This window comes from Desarmillaria tabescens (assembly GCF_030435595.1).
Source record: "Desarmillaria tabescens strain CCBAS 213 chromosome Unknown EV420scaffold_20, whole genome shotgun sequence".
In the NCBI taxonomy this organism is placed as follows: Eukaryota; Fungi; Basidiomycota; class Agaricomycetes; order Agaricales; family Physalacriaceae; genus Desarmillaria; species Desarmillaria tabescens.
Window position 1 is genome coordinate 636,114 of NW_026848319.1, and position 20,411 is coordinate 656,524.

A 20,411-nucleotide genomic window follows, 5' to 3' on the forward strand; every position below is an offset into this window, starting at 1 on the left:
ATCACACTCACTCCGACTGTACTGGAACTGCCGAAGCAGAAATAGAACCGACGACTATAGCTAGTACGAAGGCCGTACCTACACCGGCGACCATACAATTCTCGGGTAGTGATGTTGTCACGGCTCGTCAAGGAAATTTGTCAATTCCAACCCCAGTAGTGACCAGCACCTGGAGGGAAGTGTGTGTGTGTGTGTGTGTGTGTGTGATGATGGACGGCAGCTTGGGAATCGATTGCGTGAATAGTGGGCGAATTCAATATAAACCACTTTGGTGCCATGGTAACGCATAGCATCTGCAGTTGCTCTAGTTCTGGAGTAGCAAAAAGCTATCGCGGGCGATGCACCACGATCAAGCCAACGGTGATATGCGTGTACCGACTGGATTTATGGTTGACTAGGACACGGACGCAGATCGGAAGTCCCAGCCATCGTTGCCCTCTGAACATTTCCTCCAGCGATGGAACGGCCTGAGACGAGCTTTCCTAAACTCAAATCAGATTAGATCCACGATAAGGATGCTTGTGGTAGATCCGGACTCAGTTGGTCCAGATAAGAGTCTCAGAGAAGAGAAGCTATGATTGACGCAAGTACAGCAAAACTGTTCTAGAGTCGGAAAAATGGATGTTCATTGACCTTCAAGTGTTTCTGAACCTTTGAGACAGCTTGAAGTTGAACAGGGACTTTATATCTACACCAACGCGTGGACATAACCTCTGCTGTTCGATGAGGAGAACCGACATAAGAATGTCATCGAGAAATGCTTGCCCTGCAGGCGAAATTTGCAGCGTGGAGAGTTCGGGAGGCGTGTTGGCCTTGCGGAGCTTGTTGCTTGGTTTAAATCTAGCGTATACGACGTTGTGATTATTCACAGCATGACACTGTATTTGTTCAATACACGTAATTTTATGATTGTGTGATGAACCGCTCACGATGCGGGGTGTGACTTCGCAATTCCACGCAAGCTTATGCTTTAAGTCTGGACCAGTCCAGCTCCACCTGCCCTAATGCAAAGGCTGAGTACGTGTCGAGGACTTGCCAGTAAGGAACTCACGGCTTGAGCGCTGCCCCGTTTGGATAATCTCGTTGAAAGGGGTGTTTCAACACCCCCCATGTAAACCGTCGCATCGTTGGAAGAGATCCCTGTTCTAGAACACATGTCAGGCAAGAGCTTGCTTTACACTCGGGATAATACGACTGACTCAAACTCGCCTACATACGGATCATCCTCAGTTGGACCGCGATGGATGATGGTTATATGTGACATGGGGTTGAAAACGTTGATGTTTACGGAGATGTGATACAGCGGACGCGAGTCGGGAGATTCTGGCGGAGGAATGAGGATCAAAGAGTTGAAAGACAATCTTGAAAATGAGTATGTGACCGGTTTAGTGGGCAGTCTGACTGTGTTATACCTGCGATAGTTTTCATATAAAGCGAAAGAGATTACGTTCAACTACATACGCTGGTGGTGCGCCAAATGGTATGGGGTTTGTGAGAAGCGGTGATAGTTCCTCTTCGCTCGGCTCTGTCGAGGGAGGATCCAAAGAAAGGACGACATTACTTCCTTGTGCTATATCCATTCTACTTCGCGGAAGTGGTTAGCCTATACAAGAAACGCTCCGTGAGTTGTGTGTCGGTGATAACGATCAAGAGAAGAAGCATTCACTTACTGCCGCCTTCACCTGATATAAGCTCGGGTAACCTTGCGGCACTTCCACGAGAGATGGCAATGTATCATGTCACAAGCCAGCAGTGCCGTCAATTGAGACCCACATATCTCCAAGTGATTGGATTGCCGGGATGATGAGTTGTGGGATGAAAAAAGTCACCCTTGGACCGGCCCGCTCATCAATGCATCAGGGACCACATCGGACCTCACATCCGGTCACGCCAATGTCACGTCACAGCGGTCGAGTTCCAATTTCTCCCCCTTCCTTCTGCTCCCCCGTGTACTACGCCCAGCAAGTCTGAGATCCGTTGACCCTACCCCCCAAGATCACTAAAATGAGCCTGGCCTACCAACATCATCCGCACAACGCCATAGCAGGACCGTCCAGAAGTCATGGTGAGCTATTAGACCACTGGACCAAGCTAACGTACGCTTATCAAGATGTGGCATTATAGGAACGACCATGGATGAAGTCAAGCGGGAAAAGAAGAGGAAGGAAATTTCAGGGAAACTTAACAGGGAGATGAACGACAGAAGAGACGAGTAAGTTTTTCGGTCCCCCTCTATTCACGCCGCTCATCATCTTAGTGGGAGACATTACAGCGAAACAATATCCATACTACACCAGGCATCTGTGACGCTCGCTACCAGGCCGGACACTTTGCCTCTTTACAATCTGAAGCTCCTGCCATTCACATTTGAGCGCTCAGCCAAGCTGGTTCAGCTTGAGTACGAAGAACGATATGCCTTAGAGTGTGCGCAGACCGCTTACGATGAAGAACGTGAAAAAGTAGAGATTGAATGGAAGAAAGGGCATGATAGAGTCAGAGAGAGGTTAATGGAGAGCATAGAAGAGCGAAGACGCCGAGCTCGAGAAGACAAGGAAGGAGAGGGTGCTGTTGCAGGTAAGACGGTCAAAAAGCGCGTTTCCGGAGTAGCTGACGCCTTCTAGATGGCACCCTCGATTCTCAATCTCGTCCCCATATAACTCGGAAATTGCGGAACAAAATGGGCACGTCCCCGCCACCTACTCCCTTGGGAGCTCCTGCTTCCGCGCCCAATGGTGCCGGTACTATCAGTGGATTGCCCATTACAACTGGACCACTACTCAACCCACACTCGCTCAATGTCGACGAGTTACCGTCGCCATTCCCGCTACCATTGACCTCTACCACCATACCTACTGGGCCCAACGGAGCCAATGCCGGAACAGGTACTGGTGCAGGCGGAGGAGGTCGACGTAGGCCCAAAGGCAGCGGAACGCATCAGAGTCAAGCCATCGGGGGGCTGGGAAAGAGCCTCGCCATGCTCTCTGGGTGTAAGGAACAGGAAATCGAGAGTGATTTGGGTGAAATTCGGAGAGGAAACAAGCGGCGGCGCGTCACCACTGGTGCAGGGTTGGGAAAGACCACCCTGTAACGGTATGTATCTATAGTTGTTATGTTGGTTAGGTGCGTGCCTTCACTTTTCGATATTCTGTCACTCCGTTGATTCGTCGAGACAGATGTTATATGTATATAGCCGTGTTATTGAGTCATTACAGTATCATTACTTGGATTTCACATCATCGATTTTTCAAAGATGGGTTGAGGATAACATACAGCCGACATACATCGGCCTTTTACATCGTTGACTTACATGTCGCGCATTCTCTCGGCATCTTGATCAAACGACGCCGATCGCACTCGTATGTACCAACCGTTCTTCCGACCATCAGAATCACTCAAATCATTGTGTGCGACGCGCATCGGCCCTTTATATGATTTTTACAACGTGATAACTGTTGTTGTACTGTTTGACTGACCAGCGTACTCTCTTTATAGCTATCAAAGACATCATTCTACGCGACCAAAGGGGCCTGACGACGATAGACGCGCTGACCTTGAAGGTCAAATGCAGGGGTTATTTGGCTTACTTGCGCTAAATTTAGCACCGTGGATGATATAAAAGCTGTTCCAAGCGCAGCCTTCTACCAACCTTCTACCCCATCATTCTCAGCTATGCAACATTGCGACGATTGCTTTGCCGGTACAGTCTGCTCTGGAGTTCTTTAAAAATAGGACTGATGCTAGTTGCCCAGGCGTCACTCACGAAGGAACTCCAACAGGTACATTATAACACTTTGGACCCGAGGGCTGATTGACAAAATCATGCTTCCTAGGTACGTTGGAACAGATCGGAGGTGTCGACCGCTATGTTGCTACTCCTGCGGGAGATTATCCGAAAAACAAAGTCATCCTCCTCTTGACGGACGTGTTTGGTATCCCGCTCGTTAACAACAAGGTACTTGATTCGAACAAGGGCCCTGATTCGCGCTGCTAACAAGATCCCAGCTGTTGGCTGATGATTTCGCACGGACCGGACTGAAGGCATGTGGTGCGGGTTGTGACATCTGCGGAGTGTGCTGATTCCACTGACCCAGACGATCATACCTGACCTCTTCTTTGGTGATCCTATACCAGCCCACGCCATGGAACCTGCAGTACGTGTGCGTAGATCTTGTCTCCCTCCATTCCCAGCTTAACTCAGTCATCTTTGTAGCATCTGTTTGACAGGGATGGGTGGGTAGCTGCGCATGGTCCCGCTCAAACTCGTCCTCCTCTAGACAAGGTCACCGCCGCGTTGAAAGAAACTGGTGTTACTGACTTCGGTGCAAGTGGATACTGTTTTGGAGGTGCGGTTTTTCTTCTGGCACATTTCCTGTTTGTTGATATTCACGGACCACAGCGCGTTATGTTTTTGATCTTGCTTTCGATGGCATCATCTCCGTTTCCGTGATATCCCACCCATCCCGGCTTGCGTTCCCTGAAGATTTCGAGGTTTGTCATCTACGTGCTTCCATTTATTGCGTGACCTGACATCCCCAACTCGTAGAAATACGCCAACGATGTTAAGGCGCCACTTCTTATCAACAGCTGTGAGATCGATCAAGGATTACCATTGGAAATCCACGATAAAGTAGACCAAGTCTTCTCCAAGTTCGAATCAGGATATAAGCGAGAGTACTTCGAGGGGTGCAAGCACGGATTCGCAGTTAGAGGCGATTTGAGTGACCCGAAGGTTAAGGCTGGGAAAGAAGGATCATTCAGGGCGGCTGCCAAATGGTTTTTGGAGTATTTGTAAACGGAAACTGGGCATGACGTCGATGGTGAGAGGCTCATACGATATCGTTCTCTTCACAACCATTTTCAAGGGAGTCTCATAATGTACTACTTAGACCCTGAACATCTTTTATGTGCATCCTCCATTCGTTTTACTCGTTTGCTCGTATCTTGACGGCAAGAACCTACTCAATCTTTGTGAAGCTGACACCCAACAATGCTTTCACCCTCTTAGGAAGTGAAGTCCCGATGCATAACCTGAGGTTGATGACATTGGGAGGGATTTCTTTTTCAGCTTGTTGGGATTTGGCAATCCGGCATCATGCCGAAGATTATTAAGGTAGAAGTCTTAGGAAAAGCGTGGAACATTCTAGTAAAAGTACATTTAGTATAAAAGTAGGTACTTTGGGGTAGATCCTCATGCGTTTGCAGAGCTCAGCCAAGCGCAATACTATTGGCTTGCTACCGTGCATGTGACACTGGGAACGAACCGATACCCCGTTTTCCAACACAGCTCAAAGTTCACGATCAAGAAAAAACAGGTCAGGCTCACATGTTCTATTGGTTCCTTTGGGCTAAGTGTTTTCATTGTAAGTAATCTCTTCAGTCCATTTTTACTTCCTGACATAATGAATGGATGATGGAAGGGTGTGCCGCCGGTAATCTTATAGTACATGTTATGTATAAGGAGATATTGGAGCACGCAATAATGATGCACAGGCGCATATCCCCATTGCTCGCCAATTCGGGTAGGTCCTTCACCATTCCCGGTTCGCTGACCTATCTACGAGCCAATGACAACAACAGCTCTCACCCACTGTGGTTACATACAGCCAAAACGCGTAGCCACCCGTCTTCCGGGGTTCCGTCCGAGATCGTTGAATGACGTTTTCGGCCGGGCACTCAAGGTATATTTAGCCGGGCCATGGGTACGATGATCGAGTCTGTTATAAAGCGCTGGTCGTATCCATCTTATCTTCCACATCACCGTTCCCAGCCATGAGTTTCTGCAAGGATTGTGTCTCAGGTCTGCGCTGTTATCACAGCTACTTGTCTGGTGAAGCTGATTTTCAAGCTTTTAGGCGTCACCCACGAGGGTATTCCTACAGGTACGTAGCACCATATTTTGTCGGAAGATAAGGACATGATTACGAGCATCCTTCCCGCAGGCAAAATTGAACAAATTGGTGGTGTGGAATGCTACGTCGCAACACCCACCGTGGAGTATCCTAAGGACAAGGTCATTCTCTTCTTGCCGGATATCTTCGGAATCATTCTTCCAAATGCACAGGTGAGATTTTCGTGTTTTCCATTGTGTGCTCACAGGCTCACGCGGTGTAAATAAGCTCCTTGCCGATGATTTCGCTAAAAACGGTATGAAGGTAATTGTCATACCAACAGACGCGTTGTGCGACTCACTGTTGTCCAGACTGTCATTCCCGACTACCTGAACGGGGATGCTGTCTCTGCTGATGCTATGGGCCCTGGCGTATGTTTCATCGGCATTCGTTTATAACATTTTGTCTTACACCCGGAGATAGAAATCATTTGATCTTCCCAGTTGGTTTGTTAACCATACTCCTGCCCATACTCGCCCTCCTTTGGATAAGGTCGTCGCTGCGTTGAAGGAGTCTGGAGTAACAGACTTTGGCGCTACTGGATACTGCTTCGGAGGTACGCGAATAACTACCGTCGCCTTCTTCTCAGTTGTGAACGCACGGCACAGCTCGTTATGTATTTGACCTCGCCTTCGACGGCGTTCTCAAGGCTGCCGTCGTATCTCATCCATCTTTACTTAAGTTCCCTGATGATTTCGAGGTCTGTGCATACTTTCAGGCTTCGCTTGGACATTGATCCGATCCATCTACACAGAAATATGCTGCGACTACTAAAGCGCCCCTGCTGATCAACAGCTGCACGTTCGATCAGATGTTCCCACAGGAAATTCACGAGAAAACTGATGAGTTATTTGCTAAGTTCTCCCCGGGGTACAAGCGTGAATACTGGGAGGGCTGTACACATGGATTTGCTGTGCGTGGCGATTTGAGCAATCCTCAGGTCAAGGCTGGGAAGGAGGGTGCCTTTAAGGCCGCGGCCCAGTGGCTCCTTAACTACTTATGAATTTATTCTATATGTAAGTTGCAAAGATGAGGTGGCCGGTCACGTATGTACATGTACGTATATAGTTGGGGGATTTAAGAATATCTTGTAAAGCATTACCCCCAGCCATTGCATTCAGCAAAGACTGTATCTGAGGTACTTAAAGTGTACCTTATGAGGCGTCACGTACGTTATACCTTCGGACTTACAGGAGCCATCGCTGACGAAACTGCGATAGGTCATAAATACCACATTTAACCGGTCTTCAGAGAACATCATTACAGGTGACTTCTTAGAGACAAACTCAAGTAGTAGGTGACCGGTCATCGTTGGCCTACATTTTCAACGAATGGAGGAAAATACGCAATCCACTGTAAACGCAGACTTTCTCATAATGTTTTGAAACCATGGGAAGACTAGTGAGCCAGCCATCAAAATCTCCCGGGAATACATGCGTTAGCAACGAAGGGCTATTGGGCACTATTAACCATTAGTAAGAGTGGCTGACAACAGGAAGCAGACTTACAAAGCCGACTTATAAAGTGAGCCCCATTCAATGATTCATTCGGTTCCCTCTCGTCTTAGCTTCCATGAGTCTCTGCAAGGACTGTATCTCAGGTCGGTACTGTCTTCATTGACCAAGTATGCGGTGCATTGCTGATTCTTGACTTACCAGGTGTCACTCACGAGGGTACTCCGACCGGTAATACTACAATCTGTAGCCCAAACATGGGGGAGTTATGAATGACATTCCTATAGGTAAAATTGAGCAGATCGGCGGAGTAGAATGCTATGTTGCTACTCCTGCGGGGGAGTACCCCAACAACAAAGTTATTCTGTTCTTGCCAGACGCTTTCGGGATAACTCTCCCGAATAATCAGGTGCGTCCATATCCGGCGTATCATTCATTGTGCATGTTAAACTAATGGTGAACCAAACCAGCTGCTTGCAGATGATTTCGCTAAGAATGGGTATAAGGTATTTCCAGCGCAACAGTATACACATCGAGGAGCTCACCGTCATTCTAAGACCATCATACCCGACTATTTTAACGGCGACCCTGTACCTGCTGATGCTTTGGAACCTGGTGTATGAACCACGGACTTTTCATACAAATACAAACCTAACGCCAGCACAGAGGACATTCGACTTCGCAAAATGGTTGCCTAACCATTCACCCGCACATACTCGCCCTCCTTTGGATAAGGTCGTCGCTGCTTTGAAAGACTCTGGAGTAATAGAATTCGGCGCTACTGGTTACTGCTTCGGAGGTACGCGAACGGCTATGGTTGCTTTCTCCAAGTACTGAGTTGTGGCAAGGTCGCTACGTCTTCGATCTGGCCTTTGAAGATGTTCTCAAAGTAGCCGTCGTATCTCACCCATCCCTTCTCAAATTCCCTGATGATTTCGAGGTGAGTGTGCCCTCTTGTCCATAAATTAACTTACTCACCTATTTTCGTTGACAGAAATATGCCACTACCGTCAAAGCGCCCCTTCTCATTGATAGCTGCACGATCGATCAGATGTTCCCAAAGGAAATTCACGAGAAAACCGATGAGTTGTTTGCCAAGTTCTCTCCGGGGTACAAGCGTGAATACTGGGAGGGCTGTACGCATGGATTCGCTGTTCGTGGCGATATAAGCGATCCTAAGGTCAAGGCCGGGAAGGAGGGGGCTTTTAAGGCAGCTGCCCAATGGTTCCGAAGCTATCTGTAGCTTTATACGATGTAATAGTAGTCCAGTGCATGAGTTGCGTATGATATATGAGGAAGGAAGGATTCGGGGTGTTGGTGTTGCGGGGAATGCCGGAATTTGTGCCCACCACCAATAAGCCCCTATCTTCTTATTTCCTACTGTCATGTTTCGAGCTCTCAGAGCTAAATGGATCTCATATCAATACGAAACACCTTTTCCTCCAGGGACCGAGGATCCAGTATTTCAGTGTCTCTACGAGTATACGAATGGCAAATGGCTCCCTTGTAGCCCAAACGAAGGCAACGCGTCCGAGGCGCGACATCCACCGTCTTTGCGTATCGTGTCGTGCAACGTGGATTCTAATTCTCCCCATCCATCTCAGCGACTTACAGCTCTTCTCGCTTCCCTCACAGAATCTAGTATGGAACCCGAAATTCTTCTCCTTCAAGAAGTATCCCATCATGCCTTGTCTGCGCTCACCAACAATCCATGGGTCCGATTGAATTACTATCTGACTGACGTCGACACTAGTTGCTGGAGAACGCACAGTGACAGCACCTCATTTGGGAGCATCACCTTGTTGCGTAAAGGACACGCGTCTTTCACGCCTATTACTGTCTATCGTATCCCCTACCGCTCGCACATGAATCGTGACGCCTTGTGCTGCGACATCCACCTACATTCGCCATCACGCACATCAAAGCTTTTTCGTGTCATCAATGTCCACCTTGATTCGTTGGTCATCAATCCCCCTTTCCGACCCACCCAACTTGCCATTTCTGCTGACTACCTTCGTGCAGCAGGCTCGGGTATCATTATGGGCGACTTCAATGCCATCACACCGGCAGATCAGAGTCTGATCGGCGAGCTAGGTTTATTGGATGCATGGAAAGTTGCTGTTAGCAATTCTATTGCCCATGGTCTAACGGCCGCAGGACATCGAGATGATGATGGGAGAAGAAATATACTTGAAGACGAAGGCGAAAGAGGGGAAACATGGGGCGTACAGATCGAAGAACCCTTTCCCCCAGGGCGGCTTGATCGTGCAGCACTTCTTCGCAATTCCGCTTTGGACGGAGAGAATAATACTACCGTCACGGCCGAAGGAATGTCCCTTGTACAGATGCGAGTGCTTCCGTGCCAGACATTGAATTTAGATGACGAAGCACTTTACTGGAGTGATCACTGCGGAATCCTGGTGGACATCCATGAGGCGTAATAGTATTCCTTGCTTCAAGCATATGTACAGTGACGAGTCTAAAAACAAAACGAATTAGATTCCTGTCAGACTTTGTTATGTAGACAAAACAACGATTGCTTGCATTCAGTAGAGTACCACCATCTATATTATTAAACCACCTTTTTGTAGTACCATAGCTTGGTCGTAACTTCAAGTTGAGCATACCGATATATTCCCCTGAGCACTGCCACCACATGACATCGGAAATTAGTGGGTCACTTTACCATCAACTCCCACTATTCTGCCGCCTGGGGAGAGGCATCCACCGTGTATATTTGTGGATCCCTACTAACGAATCGGAATGACGCGGCCAATTGGGTTCGTGGATGCTATAAAAGCCATCCAATCCGACAACGACATCCAACAAATTTAAACTGGCCCATCATTCAAAAAGCCTTCTCCACCGCCTCTTCCGGACATCTCATTCTCCCGTCAAATCAACATCCGTTATCGCCAAATCAGCACTCAGCACAATGGCCCCTTCCTCTACCTTCACTACCTCGCTCTCTGGTAGGTCCTCATGACGATGTGTATGTGCAATATTCTGACCTTGACATCGTGCAGGCAAAGTCGCGCTCGTTACGGGATCGTCCCGTGGTATCGGTGCAGCTATCGCCAAGCGTCTTGCAGACGAAGGTGCTAGCGTCGTCATTAACTGTGCGTCTTTATCGGCTATGCATCGCAAGCAGTGTACCTTACGATCCATCTAGATGTCAACAGCGCAAAGCCCGCTCAGGAGCTCGTATCTGAAATCAAGTCCAAGGGCAAAGGCAACGCCGCTGCAATTAAAGCTGATGCATCAACCATCGCCGGTGGAAAGCATCTACTGGACGAGACCATCAAGGCATTTGGAAAGCTTGATATCCTCGTCCTGAATGCCGGAATCATGGGCAGCAAGCCTCTCGCTGACATCGACGAGACGTTCTTCGATAACCATATCAACGCCAACGTCAAAGGGCCCTTGTTTTTGGCAAAGGCAGCCTCCCAAGTCCTCCCTTCTCGTACGTTCTCATTATGACATTCCCAGCCATCAATTTTTGATTGATTTCACAGCCGGTGGACGCATCATCTTCTTTTCCTCCTCCTTGACCGCCGCCTCTGGTAAGCCTTGTCATCCCCTAAAATATGCTACAGCTAACCGACCCTTATAGCCGTTCTTCCTAACGCCCTGTGCTACGTTATCTCAAAGGGCGCCGTGGAACAGGCATCGCGTGTCCTCGCAAAAGATCTCGGTGCTCGGGGCATGACTGTCAACACTATCTCACCAGGACCTGTCGACACCGACCTGTTCCGTGCTGGCAAGCCCCAGAAGGTGATCGACATGATCGCCTCCCAAAACCCTAGCAACAAGCTGGGTCAGCCGGAAGAGAATTGCTCCTGTTGTTTCGTTCCTTGCCAGCCCGGCGGCTCAGTGGGTAAATGGCCAAAACATTCGTGTCAACGGGGTATGTATCTGTTTCGCATCGCTTCTCCTCCATCTCATTGTTCTTATAGGCCTTCGTTGTGTAACATGTCAGCGCATTGCTTTGGTCACTGTTAGGGCACCCCGAAACCTGTATCATTACCACCGAATGTTATATTTGATTAATCAGACCATATGGCTGAATCATACCAAAGACGATCGTCGTCTGTATAAGGCAGACAAGGCAGTGAACACTGAAAACTATCAAGTACAGTACGTGATTTTTGATGGTTTGTAGCCGAAATTTTGATATCTCATTTTTGATCCCGGGTGAGGAAATGATGCATTGATGTCCTTTATATTTTGATATCGGTCTCGATTGAGGTCATTCATTGCAATTTCGAGATGCCCGCATGGCCTGAAGTGACACCAGCGCGACACTGGACTGAGAATCTCACCATCAAATAGTGACCATGGCGGTCCCGAGACTTCCATAAATCAGTTATAAGACTCAATGTTCCTGCACTCCAATATTGTCCCCACATCCCCACAAGCCTGCTACGATTTAAACTCTTCCATCAAAATAACTCAAAGTAAGCATTACAATCACTGTCGAACTGTGTTTCTAAAGCTTATTCTGTACTAGCAGTAATATGGCGCATAACGTCGGTTCTCAATTACCTGCCGGATGGCCAAGTACTACCGCCACATCCACTAGTCCATCCGACATTTTATCGAGCCCGCCGACACTGAACTTGATTTCCGCCATGCTAACGACTTTCGAGTTGGATGAGGTGCCTACTATTGACGAGGGGAGGGCAATCTCGCAATATATTCTGCGCCACGGGATGATAAATCCTGATACGCGGAGATTGCAATCCGGTGTTATGTTCTGGGTGTATCCCGAAGGTGGTGAGGGTCCATATGAGGAAATGAGGACAGATGATGGACGGCGAAAGACGGGAAGACCTCTATTGCATGGACTGTTGGTCACGATTGAGAATGGTGCGAAGATGGAGGGAATGGTGGGAAGCATATTGAAACATTTACCCCGGAATGGGATTAGCCATCTGCATTTTCCGGGGCGACGGGTATGATGTATAGTTTACTTATTCCTTTGGGAGGGTGAGATGGGCATACGGCTTCTTATGATGCATAAAACAGTAGTGAGTTCATGAAACAAGCCAGAGAAATTTGATCTCTACGCATACATATCTTCTATTTCTAATGTATATTATAATGATTAGACGAAGTCTGCAGGTATACTAGTAAATGCAAGGCTAATAGCAATCAGTGCCATGAAAAGTACCACGAAAAGAATGAACATTATCCACATATGCGAAACGGCGCAAATTGCGGATCCAGGTCCGGAATCTGGTGAATCATATAACCAGTCTGTCCCGCGGCTAAACATGTCACGAGAAGGAAACACCTCTAAAATCTCCGCCTCGAAGCCCTCCACAGACAGACGATATCTTCTCCATAGCTGCTCCTCTTCGACATCATCATCATACCCTTCTTTATCCGTGGATTTTGGTGGTCTACCAAATTCAACGCCCAAGAGTTCAAAAGCGGGTTGTTGGCCCAACATGCGGAACGTCTGTCCAATCGGGTACTTGTCTACGAGAACGAGATTGGCAGCTCGCGGGGATGTCATGCGAATAGTGGAGGTCGCGGTGCATACAGTCTTTCCGGCGCATTGTAGGAAGACCTTCCGCGTTTGTGTTATGGGAGATTCGGGAGAAGCGGAGTCTATGACTTTGGAATTTGGGAGCTCGAGCGTGACCTTTGGAAGGTCGGAAGATAGGGCGAGTTGGGTATGGGAATATACAGGGTCGATTTGTATGGGACGCGCGAAGAAGGCACTAGGGACATGTGTTAGCGAAAAGATACGACGTGGAAAGGAAATTATGCCAAAGGTGAAGAGAGAATTGTGAATAGCAGACATTGGTTACCGAAAAATATGTCAGAACAATTCTATCTGCTCTCCAATAATTATAATCTGATTTACTAGTCGCGGAATGGGGATCGGGAAATGCCGGAAGAGAGTTCACCTGAGTACGCGTTGAAGGTCGCCTTGGGAAGCTAGAGCAATTCGCTCAATTCCTGTGAGGCCCTCAGGCCATGCATACTACATCGTCCATAATGAGGAAAATACTCTAAATCGGACAATGATGTGGCCTACGTTGATACTAGTTCCAGAAGAGTTGAATGTATAAAATGGGGTCGCCATGAGATTGCTAAATATCCGTCTTCTTGTATGTGTGCCGCTTAGACGAAGCGGGATTATTATAAAGGAGAGAAAGCCAAGACGGACGTTGCAACGGATGCGGGGACCTCTTTTCTAGAATGGGTTGATACGAACAGTTGAACAGAACTGTAAGAGGCCGGCGAAGATCAAGCAAGGCGCGCGGGCGGAAACTTTTAGTAGCAAATGCAGGATCGCAGCATTGGTCTTTTATAGCAAGCTAAGCCGTCCAGAGAACGTTCTGTCCGCCATGGTTGACGCCGGCCGCATACAAAGCATTCAACGGAACTTGGTTGCTTATAATTGAAAACTTATTTGCAAGCTACTCGCTTGCCAAACAAATGCAGCAAACGCACCTTGTCCTCTTTCCACCATCTCCGAAGACCCTGGAACATATTCTTGCGCATGAATTATTCCTTCGAGCCCGCCGTTAACCATGCTACCTCATCAGCGGTCCCCGCATTAGATTATCATCCGGACCGACCCTCGCTGGTGTCAGGAATTGCCTCTTCGACAACGCTCGACGCGTCTCCAGTGGATTTATGTGTTCTCCAGCTCAAGGCTTTCCTCGAGGCTGCTGAAGACATCGACATTGAGTCCGATACCTTGATGGAATTACTCCAACTTCTACAAGAACGTCTCGAAGGACAAGACGAATCAAGTGCCGGGGCCCATATACAGGGTGCGAATGACCTGTCAACGCTAGATATCGATGCTCTCTATGAACTCGATATTTCTGCCCTCTATTCTATGGATGAAGGTAATTACACCTCATATATCATGTATTGATGTATGGCGCACTTTGTCTTGACCACATTATATCCAGGTCGTCAGATTTGGAGTCAAAAAGAGAGACGAGAATTCCTCGTTCTTTTGAAGGAACGCGGTGAGTGATTTTATTTCAGTGCCATCTTAATTAACCTTGTCCCGGACCGTCCCGCTGAACTTGGCGTCGGCGTATAATGGTCCGGACGACCGTCTTCTATCAATCCTCGGAATTTGCTCAAATCTTAACTCGTTCTCTCTCAGGAATGGCTATTTTCATTGACAGGCTTGTCAATACGCAGTGCATACCTATTCCGAAGCTTCTACTTGCTTTTGGAATCGATCTTGTATGGATTTATTCTGAATGATGGATTGCACCTAGCTCATCTCGCTTGTAGGTCCCGGAACTAAGAAATGTCAGTCAGAGAACACTCTTGTACTTCCTCCGTGTGGCAATGTCACGAGAGTAGGTCTTGGTTTACTTTGACCCGAAAGTGATGGGTGTCATGTCATTCACGTACAGGCTCCGTAATCGGGATAAGCTGCCGGAGTATAACACCATCAAAGATGCTGTTAATCTTATACGCAACAGCAAGAGAATACTCATCTTGACCGGAGCAGGAATAAGTAATTCACCTTCTGCTCAACTCTGGTCCATGAGGCTCATCTCGGTTTCATAGGTGTTTCGTGTGGCATCCCAGATTTCCGATCGCGGAATGGGTTGTACGCGTCCCTGGGAGAATACAAGCTTGACGATCCGCAACAGATGTACGTAGACGGTACACCCGCCCGACTAAACGAGCACGCTCTCATATCGTTCCAGGTTCGATATCAAATACTTTCGAGAGTTTCCGAATGGTGTGGACATCCGTGTCTTATTCCTGCGTACGCAAGTTGTACTAAACGTTTTCAAGTTTTTTAGTGTGTCGCTTTCTATGTTTCTTTTGTCGCCTCCAAGGTCCTGAACCACGGTGTATAGTTCTTTTGCTAGGTTCATCTGTCGTTCTCGTTTATGAAGACATCTTAACACGCACGTTTCATAGTCAGATATACCCAGCCAATTTCATGCCCTCGCCATGTCATCGCTTCATCAAGCTCATAGAAGACAAAGGCAAAGTGAGTAGTTTCCCTGCAGCTGTGTTTGTCTCGGCTCTTAATTTTACACAACAGCTTCTTCGTGTAAAAACAGCTTTACATTTATTTGTATTTGGCTAATTTCTCTTCAGAACTATACCCAAAACATTGACACCCTAGAAACAAAAGCAGGCGTGCAAAACGTCCTGCAATGTCATGGCTCTTTCGCCACGGCTAGCTGCCTTGAATGTCGAAGGAAGGTACCCGGAACAGCAATTGAGGCCGAGATTATGAAGAAAAAAGTTCCTCTGTGCCCAGAGTGCAACCCTTCAACATCGCTTCCCAAGAAGAAGAAGAGGACCAGCAAGAAGAAGGCCAAGGGGCAGTGGGACAGCGATGTTTCGGATGAGAGTGATGGTCCAGAATATCCCCCGGGCATTATGAAGGTTCGCAACTTTGTGTCTCCGTTGGTCCTACATATTGAGTCCGCATATTAGCCTGACATCACATTCTTTGGGGAGAAGTTGTCTGACCAGTTCGACCGCGCAGTCGACGCCGATCGGACACAACTAGATTTATTGCTCGTCATTGGAACCTCTTTGAAAGTGTCACCAGTTGCCGATCTATTATGTGTGTCCTATCCGTCATCCATCTCGGTAACTGATACTAATCCTCTTATAGCACATATCCCTCATTCTATTCCACAAGTACGTGATGCCGAAAAGGTTTGAAGACAAGAGATGACGAAATGAAACGAACAGATCCTCATCAACAAGACTCCTATCAAACATATAAATCCAGATGTATGTGTTGCCTCCTGTTGCACCGGCGAACTTACAATGAGCGCTGCATGTAGATTGTGCTTCTGGGTAACGCCGATACGATCATCAATCACCTATGTTCCGAGCTGGATTGGGAGCTTCCTCCGTTGCCGGTAACACTGACGCCGCGAAACATGAAGAAGCGACCGTCAATGGGACCGCCAGATATAGAAGAGCCTGAGAGAGTCGGCGACAGGTATTTTTGGCTCTTCCCATGTTACATCGTTTCGATAGCTGATGGTGTGTGGCCATAGCCATGTGTGGTTATTTGAAGGCGCTGAGGGAGGAAAGTGGCTTCGTGATCTTGAGCTAGAGATAGATCATGCAGAGGGACGAGGTGTGCTCGAGGCGAGAAATGCGAAGAAGATGAAGATATGATATGTATTCATTTAGAGGTAGACGATCTCGGACGATATTGTGCGCTGTATGGTGTATAGGATGTAGTCTTTTTATGTTTTTATCCATACCACGAGGCACAGGGTGCGGAAGCTAATCCCGACAGCCAATGTGAGGGCCAAGATTATTCACAAAAATTTCTGACTGGAGAAAGTCGTGAAACTAAAGGTTGTTTAGCTGCGAGTATACCACAGAATATCTTTAGAAGTATCCAAAGAAATTATCAAGGCGAGGTGGGAATAAGGTACATGGGACGCGTGCCAGCGCGTCACCGTGACCTCCCGAGTTTTTCAACCGAAAACGTCACTTGGTCGCGGACCATCATGTCCCGCTAGTACTTTTCCCGAGTACTGCTACCAACGACCGACCGCGACCGGTCCCCACAATGCCCTGTTCATGACGCCGGGCCTCTACAAAAATTTCTTTGACGCTGCCCTGATTTCTCATGCGCCTTCTGGGTCGTCTTTTTCCCCCTGCAACAACCATTCCAGAGACGACACTTCAGCTCGACTTCGCTTCTTCTTTCAAACTTATCACGGCCTCGCTTCCCTTTCGGTGGGGCCCTTTTGTTGTCTTGTCACCTGTGAACCGAACTGAGATGGGTATTTTGTTGCAGCCATCCGGAAGAACGTTTGGCACCCGGATCCTGTCCTGGAAGAAGGAAAGGCGTTCGCATTCAAGGATCTTACGTGGTTTTTGCGACACGGTGCGAGACACCACGGAGTGCGCATTGAGCCGGATGGTTATGTGGCAGTTTCGGATATTGTGGGTTACGTTTCCTATGGACTTTGGCTTGCTCTCGCTGAACAATGCTTGAATAGCTGTCCAACCCAAGATATGACCGATTTACACTGGAAGGGCATTCGAGAGCTGGCAGAGACGGATACTAGAGAGCGCATTCAAATCAAGGAGGAATATAATACCCACAGAACGAAGGTTTGGGTCAGAGTTAGTGGACACCATTCCATTCCGGTGAGTGACATTGCCTCTATGTCTGTCGCTATTATTCAGAATTTCTAGTGGGTGCATCCCGGTGCCAAAAAGCTTGCTTCCGCTGCAAAGACCGCGTGGGACTCGATGGCATTGCCGTTTTCCCAGCTTTTTTATCTCACTACGAGGGAAGATTGGCGGACCATCCGTAAGCCTAGGATCTTCGTTACTTGCGCTCACGATTCTATTCTCTGTGTTCACAGGTACGGAAGGCATCAAGGCGGGGCATTCGTTTATCCATCTCAAGCAAGATATTCCTGACCACTACGGACTACGTTCAGGGACGTATGTGTCACGCCACCTACGCGTCGTCGGCTATCTGACGCTTTTCACAGACTCTTTCTCGCCAGTTGTGGTTGTCATCAACGCGCCTGTGGCCACAAGGTTCGGCGTGTCGTTCTACGCTCATCCTACTGGCGAGATCTTGACTACCGGCGACTCCAGTGGTTACATCGATCCACAGACATTTCGCTGCTGCTTTTGCCATTCAGTGGGAGCACGAAACTCTCAGTTGGTCACCATGAGCCCTGGCTGCGCCCTCGTGATCCTCGAAAACGAAAAGAATCGCGACATCTGATTCCAGACTAAAAACAAGCAACGCTTTAGAAAACGTCCAACTCTTCATTACCCTCCGATTCAGGTGCCGACCCGCACTAAAGTCGACGTCGTACTTCCCAGCAACAAAGACAAAGCTCCTGCCGAATCTCCTCCAACTCCTTCCGCCAACATCGTGGCGCAGCCCCAGTATCAGATAGATATTCACAGATCGCGGGCTGCTCCACCTCACATGCAAGGCTCTGCAATTACCATGAAGGGCTAATCCTCATTGGTAGCACTGTCTCATTCCGCTTCATCCAGGGCTTGTCGCTCTACTGAAGGCCGCCGTCCATTCGCCATGTCCTGTTATTAGGATGGCCAGCATACGGCTCCGCACCTTCCAGAGGCCACAGCTCTTGCACGCCACGTTCCTTGAACGCGTCTAACTTGTTTTACTGTTATAGACGTCAGACTCGTCACTTGGAACAATTCTATCGTATTCGACGTAGAATTATGACGCAGCAAAACAATCAAAAGTAGAGAATTGTAGGATTTCGAGAAGGTTCTGCAGTCCATTAATCTACACACGGCTACCGTACACATCTTCGGGCGCGACGCCAGCTTGTCCCTTCCTCAAGTTAGCTTGGGCCCATCTAATAGACGGATTAGCATTTAATGATTAGAGTGTATAGACAGGACGTACTTTTTGATTCGGATCGACTCGATCTGAATGAAACCGGTAGTGTCCGTTGGCTCAAAGCCACCCATCTCATCCATGGATGACTGCTGCTCATCGTAAAGGCCCTGTATGTTTTTCAGATCGGAGTTCCGTTTGCAATTCGGTTGCCTTACCTCAGGACTCTCCCGGCCTTCAATGACCACGCCACCCTTGTACAACTTGAGCCTAACAAGGCCGTTGACGGTCCTCTGACTCGCAGGAATAGCGCTGGTGATAAACTCCCTCTCTGGGGTGAAGAAGTGACCGTTGTACAAGATACGACTGAACTCAATCGTCACAAATTGGTCCCTCAAGGCACGGACATTCCTGTCGAGGGTAAGACCCTCGAGGTCGACGTGGGCAGCCCGAAGGATGGTAGCCCCGGGAGACTCGTAGCATCCACGAGATTTGACGCCAATGAACCTGTTCTCGACAATGTCGATCCTTCCTATACCGTGCTTCCTTCCGAGCGCGTTGAGGGCAAGGAAAATGTCCACGGGATCCGTGTACGTCTTGCCACCGGCGACATCGACTTTTACCGGAAGACCGGCCTTGAACTCGATGGTTAGGCGCTCAGGGTTCTCTGGTGCATTTTCGGGGGCCGTCGTGAGCTTCCACATGTCAGCGGGGGGTGTCGTGTTGGGGTCTTCAAGGATACCGGCCTCGTAGGAAATGTGGAACAGATTCTCATCCGTCGACCATGGTTTGGCAGTAGTTTGTGTGACGGGGATGGACATCTCAGCAGCATACGCTAGAAGGGCTTGGCGGCCTGCGAATCGGTTGTAGAATTCTATCAGAAAGCGGGGGTGTATCAGCTCCGTCGCAATTGCTTAGTTCAGGAGATCGTACCAGGAATTCGCCAGGGTGCGATGACTTTGATGTCAGGTTTGAGGCCATAGAATGCCAGCTCGAAACGCACTTGGTCGTTTCCTTTTCCGGTGCATCCATGAGAAACAAAACTGAAGAGATCATACGGTGAGACGAAATAGGAATACACAATTTGGGTTCCTACTTACTCGCAACCTTCTCGCTCAGCGACTGCGATCATTCCACGAGCAATGACAGGACGAGCGAGTGAGGTACCGAGGAGGTACACATTCTACAATCCGTCTGTTTAACATCTTCGATGATATCAGACAACCAGTGCCTACCTCGTAGATACAGTTGGCTTGAACTGCAGGATAAATCAGTTCAGTAACGAATTCACGTTTCATGTTCTACACGAAATGGAATCATCAAAATCATCAGATATTCTCTAAGGCTCACACCTCCAAAAAGAACTTTTTCGCCCCGACTTTGAGGGCCTTTTTCTCCGCCGCGGCGAAATCCTGTTTCCAGCATTGCAGGATCAGCATCAGCGATGAACAAAAAAGAAAAGCGGACCTCTTCTTGGCCAACATCAGCCATGAAAGCATAGACTTCATAGCCCTGCTCAATCAACCAAGCAAGAATGCATGAAGTATCTGTTCGGAGGCATCATTACAATCACTGAAAAGGAGGATGGCACCCATCGCTACATACCAAGACCTCCAGAGTACGCAAGCAAGACTCGGCCAGACTTTGCAGACATTGTGAAGTTTCAGATGAAAAGATGATGAGGGTTCGAGTCAAGATGTCGAATGAAAATTGCAATCAAGATTCAAGATTCAATTTAAA

General features: G+C 48.2%; 12 protein-coding genes across 12 annotated transcripts; 9 read left to right on the plus strand and 3 right to left on the minus strand.

Annotated features, from left to right (window-relative positions):
- Positions 1–635: 635 nt before the first annotated feature.
- Positions 636–1,580, minus strand: EV420DRAFT_1643695 (uncharacterized protein; the record flags this gene model as incomplete). The annotated part of the gene is made up of 5 exons (XM_060477547.1): positions 636–878; positions 930–1,001; positions 1,052–1,145; positions 1,200–1,412; positions 1,462–1,580. The coding sequence occupies 5 exons, from the start codon at positions 1,578–1,580 to the stop codon at positions 636–638; spliced, it is 741 nt and encodes a 246-aa protein (XP_060330144.1).
- A 327-nt stretch (positions 1,581–1,907) lies between these two features.
- On the plus strand, positions 1,908–3,476 carry EV420DRAFT_1547678 (uncharacterized protein). The gene is made up of 5 exons (XM_060473356.1): positions 1,908–2,065; positions 2,125–2,212; positions 2,258–2,574; positions 2,622–3,120; positions 3,174–3,476. The coding sequence occupies exons 1-4, from the start codon at positions 2,005–2,007 to the stop codon at positions 3,086–3,088; spliced, it is 933 nt and encodes a 310-aa protein (XP_060330145.1). The 5' UTR covers positions 1,908–2,004; the 3' UTR covers positions 3,089–3,120; positions 3,174–3,476.
- A 145-nt stretch (positions 3,477–3,621) lies between these two features.
- Positions 3,622–4,792, plus strand: EV420DRAFT_1764770 (uncharacterized protein; the record flags this gene model as incomplete). Its single annotated transcript, XM_060480793.1, has 7 exons — positions 3,622–3,697; positions 3,750–3,776; positions 3,831–3,952; positions 4,092–4,151; positions 4,211–4,343; positions 4,397–4,488; positions 4,544–4,792. Exons 1-7 carry the CDS (start codon positions 3,670–3,672, stop codon positions 4,790–4,792), a joined length of 711 nt encoding a protein of 236 aa, XP_060330146.1. The 5' UTR covers positions 3,622–3,669.
- A 393-nt stretch (positions 4,793–5,185) lies between these two features.
- Positions 5,186–5,885, plus strand: EV420DRAFT_482577 (uncharacterized protein). The gene is made up of 4 exons (XM_060482330.1): positions 5,186–5,360; positions 5,418–5,519; positions 5,578–5,797; positions 5,853–5,885. Exons 1-3 carry the CDS (start codon positions 5,324–5,326, stop codon positions 5,706–5,708), a joined length of 270 nt encoding a protein of 89 aa, XP_060330147.1. The 5' UTR covers positions 5,186–5,323; the 3' UTR covers positions 5,709–5,797; positions 5,853–5,885.
- Positions 5,290–7,350, plus strand: EV420DRAFT_1547693 (dienelactone hydrolase endo-1,3,1,4-beta-D-glucanase). The gene is made up of 11 exons (XM_060473357.1): positions 5,290–5,312; positions 5,366–5,519; positions 5,578–5,797; positions 5,853–5,879; positions 5,940–6,061; positions 6,117–6,152; positions 6,200–6,259; positions 6,312–6,444; positions 6,497–6,588; positions 6,643–7,056; positions 7,109–7,350. The coding sequence occupies exons 3-10, from the start codon at positions 5,770–5,772 to the stop codon at positions 6,889–6,891; spliced, it is 747 nt and encodes a 248-aa protein (XP_060330148.1). The 5' UTR covers positions 5,290–5,312; positions 5,366–5,519; positions 5,578–5,769; the 3' UTR covers positions 6,892–7,056; positions 7,109–7,350.
- A 68-nt stretch (positions 7,351–7,418) lies between these two features.
- On the plus strand, positions 7,419–8,585 carry EV420DRAFT_1687760 (dienelactone hydrolase endo-1,3,1,4-beta-D-glucanase; the record flags this gene model as incomplete). Its single annotated transcript, XM_060479302.1, has 8 exons — positions 7,419–7,488; positions 7,547–7,573; positions 7,630–7,751; positions 7,813–7,848; positions 7,900–7,959; positions 8,009–8,141; positions 8,191–8,282; positions 8,337–8,585. The coding sequence occupies exons 1-8, from the start codon at positions 7,461–7,463 to the stop codon at positions 8,583–8,585; spliced, it is 747 nt and encodes a 248-aa protein (XP_060330149.1). The 5' UTR covers positions 7,419–7,460.
- A 142-nt stretch (positions 8,586–8,727) lies between these two features.
- EV420DRAFT_1271342 (Endonuclease/exonuclease/phosphatase) lies at positions 8,728–9,783 on the plus strand (the record flags this gene model as incomplete). The annotated part of the gene is made up of 2 exons (XM_060467632.1): positions 8,728–9,484; positions 9,554–9,783. 2 exons carry the CDS (start codon positions 8,728–8,730, stop codon positions 9,781–9,783), a joined length of 987 nt encoding a protein of 328 aa, XP_060330150.1.
- Positions 9,784–10,277: 494 nt separating this feature from the next.
- EV420DRAFT_1621006 (uncharacterized protein) lies at positions 10,278–11,504 on the plus strand (the record flags this gene model as incomplete). The annotated part of the gene is made up of 7 exons (XM_060475638.1): positions 10,278–10,314; positions 10,369–10,461; positions 10,515–10,805; positions 10,858–10,905; positions 10,956–11,191; positions 11,217–11,249; positions 11,397–11,504. The coding sequence occupies 7 exons, from the start codon at positions 10,278–10,280 to the stop codon at positions 11,502–11,504; spliced, it is 846 nt and encodes a 281-aa protein (XP_060330151.1).
- A 945-nt stretch (positions 11,505–12,449) lies between these two features.
- On the minus strand, positions 12,450–13,744 carry EV420DRAFT_1309588 (uncharacterized protein; the record flags this gene model as incomplete). The annotated part of the gene is made up of 3 exons (XM_060468552.1): positions 13,392–13,744; positions 13,261–13,337; positions 12,450–13,071 (listed from the first exon to the last, which is right to left on the minus strand). Exons 1-3 carry the CDS (start codon positions 13,437–13,439, stop codon positions 12,450–12,452), a joined length of 747 nt encoding a protein of 248 aa, XP_060330152.1. The 5' UTR covers positions 13,440–13,744.
- Positions 13,745–13,810: 66 nt separating this feature from the next.
- Positions 13,811–16,647, plus strand: EV420DRAFT_1547731 (DHS-like NAD/FAD-binding domain-containing protein). The gene is made up of 13 exons (XM_060473358.1): positions 13,811–14,214; positions 14,281–14,340; positions 14,484–14,566; positions 14,618–14,685; positions 14,743–14,846; positions 14,900–14,987; positions 15,043–15,077; positions 15,211–15,335; positions 15,446–15,739; positions 15,791–15,925; positions 16,055–16,096; positions 16,150–16,310; positions 16,369–16,647. The coding sequence occupies exons 1-13, from the start codon at positions 13,860–13,862 to the stop codon at positions 16,490–16,492; spliced, it is 1,674 nt and encodes a 557-aa protein (XP_060330153.1). The 5' UTR covers positions 13,811–13,859; the 3' UTR covers positions 16,493–16,647.
- A 580-nt stretch (positions 16,648–17,227) lies between these two features.
- On the plus strand, positions 17,228–18,399 carry EV420DRAFT_482861 (uncharacterized protein). Its single transcript, XM_060482331.1, has 4 exons — positions 17,228–17,482; positions 17,531–17,648; positions 17,704–17,785; positions 17,836–18,399. The coding sequence occupies exons 1-4, from the start codon at positions 17,348–17,350 to the stop codon at positions 18,086–18,088; spliced, it is 588 nt and encodes a 195-aa protein (XP_060330154.1). The 5' UTR covers positions 17,228–17,347; the 3' UTR covers positions 18,089–18,399.
- Positions 18,400–18,617: 218 nt separating this feature from the next.
- EV420DRAFT_1271074 (argininosuccinate synthetase) lies at positions 18,618–20,325 on the minus strand (the record flags this gene model as incomplete). The annotated part of the gene is made up of 9 exons (XM_060467617.1): positions 18,618–18,690; positions 18,741–18,841; positions 18,890–19,545; positions 19,605–19,714; positions 19,772–19,854; positions 19,907–19,972; positions 20,024–20,083; positions 20,139–20,218; positions 20,277–20,325. 9 exons carry the CDS (start codon positions 20,323–20,325, stop codon positions 18,618–18,620), a joined length of 1,278 nt encoding a protein of 425 aa, XP_060330155.1.
- Positions 20,326–20,411: the final 86 nt, after the last annotated feature.